This window comes from Rhamphochromis sp. 'chilingali' (assembly GCF_963969265.1).
Source record: "Rhamphochromis sp. 'chilingali' genome assembly, chromosome: 21".
Lineage (NCBI taxonomy): Eukaryota > Metazoa > Chordata > Actinopteri > Cichliformes > Cichlidae > Rhamphochromis > Rhamphochromis sp. 'chilingali'.
In genome coordinates, this window is record NC_137949.1 from 5,139,408 (window position 1) to 5,152,461 (window position 13,054).

A 13,054-nucleotide genomic window follows, 5' to 3' on the forward strand; every position below is an offset into this window, starting at 1 on the left:
ATGTTGCGTGGAGATCAGGGGCAGTACCCCTGGACCGGCAGACCGGGGTGGTGGTCCCCATCTTTAAGAAGGGAGACCGGAGGGTGTGTTCAAACTACAGGGGGATCACACTCCTCAGCCTCCCTGGGAAAGTCTATACCAGGGTGCTGGAAAGGAGAGTTCGTCCGCTAGTCGAACCTCGGATACAGGAGGAACAATGCGGTTTTCGTCCTGGTCGCGGAACACTGGACCAGCTCTTTATCATCTCAAGGATACTTGAGGGTGCATGGGAGTTTGCCCAACCAGTCTACATGTGTTTTGTGGACTTGGAGAAGGCATTCGACCAGTGTCCCTCGGGGTGTCCTGTGGGAGGTGTTGCGGGAGTATGGGGTGTCTGGCCCATTGCTACGGGCCATTCAATCCCTATACTACCATTGTAAGAACTTGGTTCGCATTGCCGGCAATAAGTTGGACTCGTTCCCGGTGGGTGATGGGCTCCGCCAGGGCTGCCCTTTGTCACCGGTTCTGTTCATAATTTTTATGGACAGGATTTCTAGGCAGAGGGCTTTCACTTTGGTGGCCTCAGAATCTCATCTCTGTTTTTTGCGGATGATGTGGTTCTGTTGGCTTCATCGGGTGAGGGCCTCCAGCTCGCACTGGAACCGTTCACAGCCGAGTGTGAAGCAGCGGCAATGAGGATCAGCACCTCCAAATCTGAGGCCATGGTTCTCAGCTGGAAAAGGATGGAGTGCCCACTCCGGGTCAGGGATGAGTTCCTGCCCCAAGTGGAGTATCTCGGGGTCTTGTTCGCGAGTGATGGGAGAAGGGAGCCGGAGATCGACAGACGGATTGGGGCTGCGGCTGCAGTGATGTGAACGCTGCACCGGTCCGTCGTGGTGAAGAGGGAGCTGAGTGTAAAAGCGAAGCTCTCAATTTACCGGTCGATCTACGTCCCTACCCTCACCTATGGCCACGAGCTGTGGGTAGTGACCGAAAGAACAAGATTGCGGATACAAGCGGCAGAAATGGGCTTCCTCCGCTGGGTGGCTGGCCTCTCCCTTAGAGATAGGGTGAGAAGTTCGGCCATCCGGGAGGGGCTCAGAGTAGAGCTGCTGCTGCTCCACATCGAAAGGAGCCAGTTGAGGTGGTTCGGGCATCTGACAAGGATGCCTCCTGGGCGCCTCCTGGGTGAGGTGTTCCGGGCATGTCCCACTGGGAGGAGGCCCCGGGGCAGACCCAGGACACGCAGGAGAGATTATATCTCTCGGCTGGCCTGGGAACGCCTTGGTGTTCCCCCGGATAAGCTGGAGGAGGTGGCTGGGGAGAGGGAGGTCTGGGCCTCTCTGCTTAGGCTGCTGCCCCCGCGACCCGGCCTCGGATAAAGCGGATGAAGATGGATGGATGAACTGTAAAATTTGCAGTGTACTGTGGTATATTCTGTAAATGGACTCTGTGGGACCATGTATGTGCAGCTGCTGAAAATCTGTTAAAAAATATCACACCAACTATACCTGCAGGAAAGAAAGCAAAATATTTCCCCAACCTATATTTTCTTATCCCTCCTATAATTCACACTGAGCTCTCTCCATGTGTTTGTCCTTGCTGGCTGTCAGACATGTAGATGGTTATTGACAAGCTGACTTGTTCATCCACACAGATAGGCACAAACACTCCTCATACAGCTTATCCAGTCTTTGAACTTCTTTTCTACCTGCTTCTACTCCGATGTCTCCTGTTTAGTTTTGTTGTTAGGGATGAGTAGGATCTCTACACCTGTTCTTGTGTACTCATATTTCTACGGGGTAAAAGTAGTTCTTTAAGAACTAGTATGATTTATCAGCAGTTAATTTTCTTTTAAAATATATTTGGTATTGTCTTATTAGCTATTCAACTAATTCTGGTCATTTAAATTAATTCTATTATGCTGAAGGTAGTGTATACTGGAGTTTCTCATGGTGTCTTCAAAACCGCAGAAAATCAGCTGCTGTTTTGAAGAATACACTGTCAAGTGCAACTTTTTCAGATAACTGCTGGTGCTGTCGATATAAATAAATAAATGTACAATGGGATTATTGTCATCTGATTTCTTATGAAATGTGGTTATATTCTATTGCATGATGTATATGTTGTAGGTTATTTGGTCAACATAGCCTTTGACAAGCCTTCGGTCTGCTCCTATCAAGATTAGATGTAATAACGTCCTAACTGCAAAAGGGCACAGGCAATCAAACACACACGTCATATGTCATATTATCCAAGGGCAGAAGTGTTGATAAATCTCTTTAATGCCCTCCAGATGGATGCTTTGCAGTTTAACTTTAGGACACCCTTCCAAAACACACAGACATGACACAGAGCAGATACATGTCAGGATCCGAGTATTTGTCTTCTTTCATTTCAGGTTTGACTGATCGGAATAGTCAAAGTCATTTATTTGTTCCACATGAAAGTCCTAAGAATTTGCCCACATGCTTCTCTTGGAGTTCAAAGCATATCACACCGCTATAACATTACATTAGTCGCTATTAGCATAACACCCCCGAAGACACATTCAACTTTTGGTCTTCACTGAAGAAGAAGAATCCATGGAATAAATAATACTAAATCACTTCTTAATTGCCTGACTATGCTGTAGAATAGAAACGGGAAATTGGTAAAGCACTCATTTCATCGGTTCACCAACTCATTCTCCTTCTCTGAGTGACAAGCCCTGCCGTTAAAGCTGCCGGCATCTTAGAGATATGCACAAGGGACCCACAAGTTCATGGAAATAAGATGGGTCTCACTCCCAACTCACCGCATATCTGTGTTTATTCATTGATCAGGACCCTCTGCGGTTACATTTAAACAGATAGCATTACGTTTTAATATGCAGGGTTAATGTTGTGAAGAGGGCATATTATGGAGCATAAGCTAACCAAGCAGGAAGTGAAAGTGAAAGAAATTGAATGAAAACAAAGTTAAATACCAGATCCAAAGCTCCCCCTAACCGAATGCTCTCATCTTCTCTCCTGACTCTTTGCACAGACTTTGCCACCCTCAGTTTAACTCTCTATATGTCATATTATCTCAAACAAGGAACACATTATACATACTGCAGTGGTGTTTTGTCAAGAAAAGCAAGGCAAGCAATGCCTATTCAAATTTAAACATGCACATCAATTAAAACATATCAGTGTGAACACTATCTCCTTTTATCCTAAACATCTTGAACAGAAATCTCAAAACTTTTTATAATAATATTGCCATCTTATCAACACAATTAGCTATTGTCACTGCAAGCATACTTGCCTAGGATCCCATTCAAAACTGTAGCATGTTTCCATTTCACGAGTGTATCTGTCTCCTGTTAACAATGGTTAAAAAAGCTGGTCTTTTCACATTGAACCATCTATTGATATTTTGTTTTTTTTGTGGTACAACTTATTTGGTCAATTCATCATAAAAGTTGAATGAAAATAGCATTTTCTTCATTTTTAATGCAAAAAAAAATTCATGTTAAAAAGTTTTCTATATGCTTTATTTTGCATTATTTTGAAATCCAACAACTGTCCCAATCAAAGTGTGTCACTAATACTTTATTCTGATGTGTAGTTTTTTTTTTATTAGTTACTAATTAATTAATTATTAGTTGTTTGATGTATTTGTCCCAATTTAAACATCCTGAACCATTTTTATGATAAGAAGGGCGGGCTTTCATCTTTAAGAGTTTTTGAGACATTCATGTTCAAACACTGGGGGTGGCTGTAGCTCAGGAGGTCAGGAGGTTGGTGGTTTGATCTCTGGCTCCCTCACTCTACGTGCCAAATATCGTTGGCCAAGATACTAACCTCAACTTGCTCTCCAAATCATCCGTCGTAGTATGAATGTGTATAAAAGTTAGTTAGAAACCACTTTAACAAAAGCATAGAAAACAGTGCTTGGGTGAATGTATAAAGCACTTTGTGCTCTGGGAGAGCAGAAAAGCATTATATAAGAATCAGTCTATTTAACATTTACATATTTGCCTTGGATTTCAAAGTATGCTGGAAGGGGGTTGATGGGTCATTTTTCAAAATATAGAACAATCATTATCAAACCTTTGGGCAATAAAAATCAGGCTAATCAATGGATGGTACTTACACTACAGTCTACACCAGTATCTATTTATTCTTTTCAGTTATACACAAAAACAAAACATAAAGGCTTCCACTCACAGTCATTCAGCAAAGGAAAAAGAATAAGTCCAAAAGCAGCATTTTCTGGATATATTCCAACACACATTCACATACAGTCTCTCTCGCACTCTCTCGCTCTGGCTAATCACATGCTCACTCATTCTCTTCAATGCCGTCTTCCTGATTAACTTAATGATAAAAGATACACTGATAACATCTTCAATATTAGGAAGAGAAAATGTAATTACAGTGCTCATTTAATCAATTATCTCTGTAGTTATGGTGCGAACATTACCATTCAGCCATGTATTTGTTAATTTCTTGTGGTGGAAATAGTTTTTATCATAGCACCACATGCAGAGCTGTGGTTGAACTGGGAGGCAGGAAATGGAAGTGACTGCAATCATGATTTATCTTTTGGAAAATCCATGCAAATGATCATTAGTACATTACAGTTTAATGAAGTGTGTTGTTAATTCTTCTTCTGAACATCATTAGTATTTTAAATACTGACATTTAAACACCCTACTATATATCAATTTTCCAAGAGAAGTTTATTATTTCTTCCTCTACAGAAGAATTGATCAAAATGCTGTTTTGTATCATCTAGAAATAGTTCATGCCATCAAGATAATTGTTGACATTGTGCATCTTACAGTCACAACTTTTGTGCCAAAAAAACAAAAGGTGCACACCCAGGAGCTCCATCAGGTGTCAGCAGAGAATACTGTAAATGTAACAAGTAGTGGAAATGCAAGGCCGTTGAAATCAATGGATAATAATATCTAGTTATTAAGCAAAATATAGTACAATATATACAAAAATGATATTTAAATAGCACCATATTTTACAGTACCCTTAAAAAAAATAAAGAATAACAGACAAGACTGATTACAAAATGCCACCCGCAGCGAAAGCTAAGTTAAAGGTAAAAAAAATTTAAAATAAGCAAATATTTTTGTTGACTTATAATTAAAATGTCTAAATAATATTTTAGACAGTAATGTTCACATTAAGTCTTTAAATGCACATGGATTCTTCTTTCTTATTAACATAAGGAATATAGCACTATGAGAGCAGTTTCAGAGGCTTATAGAGACATCACTGTTCAGTGCTGAACAGAAAGCAAGAGAGAGGGAGAGAGGTGAAGCTAGAGAGAACAGAGGCTGGAGGACAAGAACGAGGGCGAGGCAGTGGAAAGGCGAGAGAGCATGGAGAGAAAGAGGGAGGGAGATTATGATTCCAAAGCAGCGGACAGCATTTGTCTTCATTTGGTGTGACTGCCTTCATGCGTTATTATTAGCGGCTGTCAGGGAGAGAGAGACAGAGAGAGAGAGGGAGAGACAGAAAGAAAGAGAGCGAGAGAGAAGTGAAAAAATAAAGCGAGGCGGTTGTAGAAGAAAGAAAGAGAAACACGAATGGAGAGTGATGGGAGGAAAAAGAGAAAGAGCTTTGGTTTCTCAGTAATGGGCGGTAAAAGAAATCAGGCAGCGAAAAAACACACACACACGGATACATACACACACACACACACACACACACACACACACACGCGCACACACCAGAGTGGCTCTTAAGTTGGAGGCGGTCCAGGACCTGACATCTATTTTAAATATTTGTCCTGTTCACAGGGAGATGAAGGAAGGTCAATGGACTCAATACACACACACACACACACACACACACACACAAACACACACAGACTCACACACACAAACAGATACACAAAAACCTGTTATTCGCTATAAGTTATAAACCAATTCCCATAACTTTTGAGGTAATGTGATCTCTGTACTCCATTCATGCCCATTTAATCAAATTAATTAGAGTATTAAAATATTTTTGTGTACAAAAATAATGCTTGAACTGCATTAAGAAAAGAGCTGTGGGCTATGTATCTATAGCAAGTACAGCTAATACAAAATAGCAGTAAATCATATCACAGTGAAATTTGGTGCTTTATGTATGGTGCTTTACTTGCTATGTAACTAAACAATACAGACTTCTGCTAACAGCACCACATTATTAAGTGGGGTTTTTCTACTACAACTGCTCTTTTTAAGTCATAAACTACTCCTCAAAAGCGTCATAGTTTGCAGTTATGACTTACAAATCGATGGTACAATATAAATTGACCATTTAGCAATCTAGGAACTCATCAGGTAGTCTTCTGACCCGCTCTCTAGAGGCAACTGCCAACAGCCAGTTTTTCTTGGCTTTCAGTGTAGTCCAAGGCAACTTTAGGAATGCTGACAAAGGGTTTTGATATTGCATCACGGCAAATAGACTCTCTCTTTTGCTCTCCAGGCTGAACGAAGAAAGAAGAACAATTGCAGCAGATTAAAATATCATTTTTTTGCTACTTGTCTTTCATTTTTTTATATGCTGCATATCCAGCAGCTTTGTTTCCACAGAACGCACAGGCTACATCTGATGTCTGTGAGAGCAGAGCCACTGGCAGCATGCTTAGCACATTAGTCTCCCATCAGTTTCCCATCAAATGCCAGAGGTTGATGGACAACATCACACATGCACAAACAGCAAAAAAAAAAAAGCTTGTCAGCTTTACATGCTCAAGCTATTGCTAGGACATGGGACACATTCTCAAATTGCTGACCCCATACAGATTTTGGTGTAATCTGAGTCAACCAGAGTTAAGCCTCCTTCCAGAGACAACAGCCAAATATGACCACAAGATGGCAGTAAAGGGGATGTCACTGGTTCACTACCGTATGTTTAAACTTGATTAATAACATGTAAGTCACTGCAAGTTGGAACCCCCCCCCCCCCCAAAAAAAACAAAACAAAACAAAAACAAAACAGATTGCTTCCTGTAGCAAAATGCAGCAACAAGCTGTTCACCCACTGAGGTTTGGGCTGTGATTTAAACTGAAAAATCATATTTGACAGGAGGCTAGTTTAGTTCAGTGATTAAGCAGGCAGCCACATACCACAAGGTCAAATAAAGTAGTCCAGCTTTGATTCTGATCTGAGACCCTTTGTGGCATGCCTTCCATGCTTTCTTGTCTCCTCTTTACTAAAAGCTATCCATTTAAGTTGAGAAAAATACTTATAAAAACACAAACAAATAAAAATACTATGATATGTCTGTCATGGTCCTGGGTCGGTGACCCAGCGCTTTTAGTTTATCATTTTCTAGATGATTGTTTAAGTTCTGTGTTATTTTCGATCTGCCTCTGAGTCTGCGTCTGTATCTGTCTGTCTATGGTGTCTCCCCATCTGTTTGTGAATCTGTCTGTTTAGTTCAATGTCTTGTCTGGTTCCATGTATCTGAGTTTCCTGTTTTATTGTGAAGGTCCGCGTCGTATGTGAGTGTGATCAGTTTACGTTTCCCCTATCCCGTCAGCCCAGATTCCTCCCAGCTGTGTTGCCCTCCTGTCTCTCATCCCCTGATTACTGGTGTGTGTATTTAAGCCCTGTGTGTTCTCCTGCCTGTTGCCGGTTCGTCTGTGTTCCTCCGTGTCAGTCTGTGTAACTCTGTGTCAGTCTGTTACACTGTGTTCCACGGTGTCCTGTTCCTCGTCTGCGTCTCTCTGCTATTCATCATCCGTTGTCATATGCTCCCAGGTCTGTTATTTTAGTTCTCCCAGTTTAGGTGTCTTTAGTTGTTTGTTATGCCCCACTGTTTGTTTGCCACTACACCTCTGTAAATAAAACCACCGGTATCTCATCCACTGCCTGCATCTTGGGTCCTCCTTCTAAATCCACACGGCTCGCCTCGGCAGCCGTGACAGTACGAACCGGCCACTATGGACCCAGCAGCATTCAACCCGCCCAAGGAGCTCCGGGAGGACATTGTTTACTCCGTGGACAAATTAATCAACGCGTGGCTGGAGCACGAGGGGAGAGAATTTCGCCAAGCCGTGGCTAATCGGCTACAGCGCTTGGTTTCTGGTCTCCCCTGGCTGCTCAGCTCACTTCACCCGCTTGCACAGAATTTCATTCTGAATGGACTCCGTCTTCACCCCCCGGCTGCTACCACCCACCCTGCAGCTCATGCTTCACTGCCCAGTCCGACAGAGGATGTTCTGCCCGGCCCGTCAACCCAGCCTTCGAGGGGGAAACGGCGCTCACGCTGCCGACGCTCCTCGCCACAGTCGGACCTGGGGATTTCCGAGCAGCCAGCTGCGGTGAGTGGACAGGACAGTATTATTGGTCTGAACTGTGGGACCGTTTACTCAGGGGTGATGTTCTGTACGGCACAGGACAAAAACTGTTTATCGCCAGAAGCTCAGTTAGCCGCCCGGCCGGAAGCTCAGTTAGCCGCCCGGCCGGAAGCTCAGTTAGCCGCCCGGCCGGAAGCCCAGTCGCCACCTCCGCCACATTCAGCCTCACAATCCATAGCTCAATTACAGTCACAGCCAGACTTATTACAAACCCTGTTACAATCCATGGCCCAGTCAGTAGCCCGGTTAGCAGAAGAATCATTAGCTTTATCCTCAGTTCAGCCTCCTGTTCAGCAGTCACCAGCCCTGCATCCTGTGTCAGTTGCTCCACCACCTGTTCAGCCATCACCTTCACCTACTCCTCCTGTACAGCAAGCCATGTCAGTCCAACCCATAACGGACAGTTCAACAACTCCGTACTCTAAGCAGAGAGACAAACCCAAGAACAATGTCAACATTCCTCAAAGGCTGGCCAGTTCTGAGACTGAGATGCACTCCAGGGCCTCCCCAGAGGCTGGGTTTCAGCCCCCATCAGACTCTGGACCCCTGGAGTTTAAGAAGCCAGCTGAGGACTGCACAGAGCTGTCGCTGTCTGAGCAGGGTCAATGCTCTGCGCAGCTGCAGGCCGCTATGTGTTTGCCAGAGGCCCGTGTGCCTGCTGGTCCTGTTCTGTCCCTGCCAGAGGCCCGTGTGCCTGCTGGTCCTGTTGCGTTCCTGCCAGAGGCCCGTGTGCCTGCTGGTCCTGTTGCGTTCCTGCCAGAGGTCTCCACACCTGCTGGTTCTGTTGCGTTCCTGCCAGAAGTCTCCGCACCTGCTGGTTCTGTTCTGTGTGTGCCAGGGGCTCCAGTGCCCACTGGTTCTGAGACTGTTTTTGCTGGGGGGCCCGAGGAGCCCGTCCAGCCATCTGCCTCGTCAGCTGGGGGGCCCGAGGAGCCCGTCCAGCCTCCTTTCTCGTCAGCTGGGGGGCCCGAGGAGCCCATCCAGCCACCAGCTGCTCCACCAGCAGCCTCATCCACGCTTGCAGCAGCAGTTTCATCCATGCCGCCACCTGCTGCAGCGCCTCCGTCTGCATCCTCCACGCCGTTGCCTGGCCCGGCCTCTGCTGCATCCTCCACGCCGTCGCCTGGTCCGGATTCAGCATCCTCAGCGTCGCCTGGTCCAGCGCATGCTTCGGCTTCATCCGCTTCACCTGGTCCAGCCACTGCTTCATCCTCGCCTGGTCCAGCCTCCGTGTCTTCATCCTCGCCTGGTCCAGCCTCCGTGTCTTCATCCTCGCCTGGTCCAGCCTCCGCATCACCTGCAGTGGCCTCCTCTTCAGCTTCCTCATCAGCTGCTTTGCCTGGTCCAGCTTCAGCATCCTCATCAGCTGCTTTGCCTGGTCTGGCCTCCGCTTCTGCTTCAGCCTCGCCTGGTCCGGCCTCTGCTTCTGCTTCAGCCTCGCCTGGTCCGGCCTCCACTTCTGCTTCAGCCTCGCCTGGTCCGGCCTCCGCTTCTGCTTCAGCCTCGCCTGGTCCGGCCTCAGCTTGCGCCTCGTCTGGTCCAGCCTCAGCTTGCGTCTCGTCTGGGGCTGCAGGGGCCACGCAGCCTTCAGGTCCCCTACTACCACCTCCACATCGTCGGTCATCTGCCAGGCCGCTTGTTGGGCATCTCCGCCACCGTGGACGCCCTCCTGAACGCCGCCACTGCCTTCCGCGTGGCCGGCCTCCGGACTTGTTTCCACGCCGCCGTTGCCGTCCGCACGGTCGGCCCCCAGAACTGTTTCCACGCCGCCGTTGCCGTCCGCACGGTCGGCCCTCAGAACTGTTTCCACGCCGCCGTTGCCGTCCGCACGGTCGGCCCCAGAACTGTTTCCACGCCGCCGTTGCCGTCCGCACAGTCGGCCCCCAGAACTGTTTCCACGCCACTGCCTACTGCGTGGCCGGCATCCGGACCTGCCCCGTTGCCATTCGCATGGTCGGCCTCCTGAACTTGACCATCTGGGCCTTTTTGGACTCTGTCCCTCCGTCCTGGGCCCCCTCCGCCCGCCCTGGTCGGGTTGTTTTCTGTTTTGTTTTGGTCAGTTTTTTCGTTTCTGCTGGGCTGTCTGGTGCCAGCCCTTGAGGGGGGGGTACTGTCATGGTCCTGGGTCGGTGACCCAGCGCTTTTAGTTTATCATTTTCTAGATGATTGTTTAAGTTCTGTGTTATTTTCGATCTGCCTCTGAGTCTGCGTCTGTATCTGTCTGTCTATGGTGTCTCCCCATCTGTTTGTGAATCTGTCTGTTTAGTTCAATGTCTTGTCTGGTTCCATGTATCTGAGTTTCCTGTTTTATTGTGAAGGTCCGCGTCGTATGTGAGTGTGATCAGTTTACGTTTCCCCTGTCCCGTCAGCCCAGATTCCTCCCAGCTGTGTTGCCCTCCTGTCTCTCATCCCCTGATTACTGGTGTGTGTATTTAAGCCCTGTGTGTTCTCCTGCCTGTTGCCGGTTCGTCTGTGTTCCTCCGTGTCAGTCTGTGTAACTCTGGGTCAGTCTGTTACCCTGTGTTCCACGGTGTCCTGTTCCTCGTCTGCGTCTCTCTGCTATTCATCATCCGTTGTCATATGCTCCCAGGTCTGTTATTTTAGTTCTCCCAGTTTAGGTGTCTTTAGTTGTTTGTTATGCCCCACTGTTTGTTTGCCACTACACCTCTGTAAATAAAACCACCGGTATCTCATCCACTGCCTGCATCTTGGGTCCTCCTTCTAAATCCACACGGCTCGCCTCGGCAGCCGTGACAATGTCAGTTTTTTGGGGGGTTTTATTTTGCTGCTTTCACGGAAATGTAGTATTGAGATTATCCTCAAACGATTGCATTCTGCTTTTTTTATATTTTACCCTGTCATGGCCTTTTTTTGGACAATAACTGTTTCACAATAACGTACAAATACACATGCAGACACAATAAAACAAGCATAAGCAATATTCAGGACAATAAGACATGGGTAAAATAGTGAGAGCAAAGTTGCTTCACTCTTCCAGATCCTTTTGCTAAACAGCTGATTTAGTGCCGAGGCACGGACTGAAGTGGAAAACAAACGCCTTCAGTGACTGCAGTGGCGAGAGAGTGAGAGGTTATGTTTGACACTCACTGTGTCTCACGGTAAAATAAAAGACTAAAAAGAGACCTGGTTTACAGCCTGCAGAGAGTCCAGCAGCAGGAAAGCAAATGTTCCCTGACGCAGTAAACCCCACCCGTCTGGTTTTCCTCACAGGGAAAATCAAACACTATGAGGAGTACATACGAATTTCTTGTTGATCTGGCCCTGGTGGATTACATGTGTTTATTCATTTATTTATTGTGTAAATACAGACGATATTTAAATTGAAGATATGTGAATGTGTTAATTATTCATGTTGTGAACACAGCCCAGACACTCTAACTGACATCACGGTACAGTACTAGCCTATAAATAGAACACGTCTCACAGGATACACTAAAATTAATCAAACCACATGAAACCATAAACAGAAGAAGGTCAAAACATAAACTCAACAAAACCAAACCACAAACTGAAGAAGGACCAAAATCTTAACCAAATCACACCAAACTAGATCAGCCTTACCAAACTGGACTCCACTAGACCAAAGCAAAAAAAGAAAAAAAAACTACACAAACCAGGCTGAAACACACTTCCATTATTTCAACACTCTACTGTGCACACACTCAAAGGCAACAGATCGGTGATGGGAGCAAAGCCATAACCTTCCCTTCCCTACCCATAATCCCTCTGGGGATTGCCCTCACCAGCTGCTACTGCCTCCTCCCTGACTGAGAGCTCAACACAGCGACCCACACACGCACATGTACCGACACAACGTGAAAATTAGAGAGAGACAAACTGAGAAAGAAACACAGGATGAGAGGACAGAGAGATGAAGAAGAGATGAGAAGAAGAACAACATTAGGCATGAATGAGACGAGAGAGAAAAAGACCAAAAGCGAAAGGAGAGAGAGAGAGAGAGGGTAAGTGTGAGCCAAAATCAAGGAGGCGTTCCCCGTTTGATTAGAGCAGATTTCTCTGTTGGATTGTAGTGATTATGGAGGGTGACAGAGCCAGGTGACTGAAACATGCCAGCCGTTTCACACACGAGCGCGCGCAAGTAAATGCATTCATGGCACTGTAAAACACACACACACACAAATCTCTGCAGACTTGTTATGTGAACATGTGTTTCATATCCTGCCTGCATCCAACACAGAAATCTCAGTGGGGTTTGAGTTTATGACTGAAAATATCCCACAACCTGGCTTGATGTCATAACCAACAGCTTACAGATGAGACATGCTTCTCACAAACTTAAAAAGTGAATAAAGTCCTTTATAACGTGACATGCTATGGGTAAAGGTTTGGGACAAATCAGATTTTTGGGCTAAAATAAGTACTTTAACTTTAGGAGAGCTTTTTTTGTCAGAGTTACAAAAATAGACACGCAATTAAGGTTTATTTAATATCCCTGTATTGGTCTTGTATCATCATAATAATGTAGCTCCAGCATCAACACTGCAACACTCTTAGCTTTCTAATCTGGGCCTTTGTTTATGTAAAACCCTATTCTGGGAGAGAGCATTTTAAGTATTTTTCAATTACTCTACACCACATAATACATTTATTAAGTTACACTTGTTGTTAGGCAATTTTAGATTATTTATGTTGGTTTGCTAGTAATCCTTTTAAAAATCATTAGCTAACGTCTTTGTTAATGCTGATACA

General features: G+C 45.6%; 2 protein-coding genes across 3 annotated transcripts in view; both read right to left on the reverse strand.

Annotated features, from left to right (window-relative positions):
• The window catches only part of npas3 (neuronal PAS domain protein 3), a 370,655-nt gene that overhangs the window by 142,766 nt on the left and 214,835 nt on the right, over positions 1-13,054 (reverse strand). The window lies entirely within an intron of this gene.
• LOC308389608 (uncharacterized protein) lies at positions 8,481-9,650 on the reverse strand (the record flags this gene model as incomplete). The annotated part of the gene is made up of 2 exons (XM_080871099.1): positions 8,481-9,227; positions 9,312-9,650. 2 exons carry the CDS (start codon positions 9,648-9,650, stop codon positions 8,952-8,954), a joined length of 615 nt encoding a protein of 204 aa, XP_080727225.1. The 3' UTR covers positions 8,481-8,951.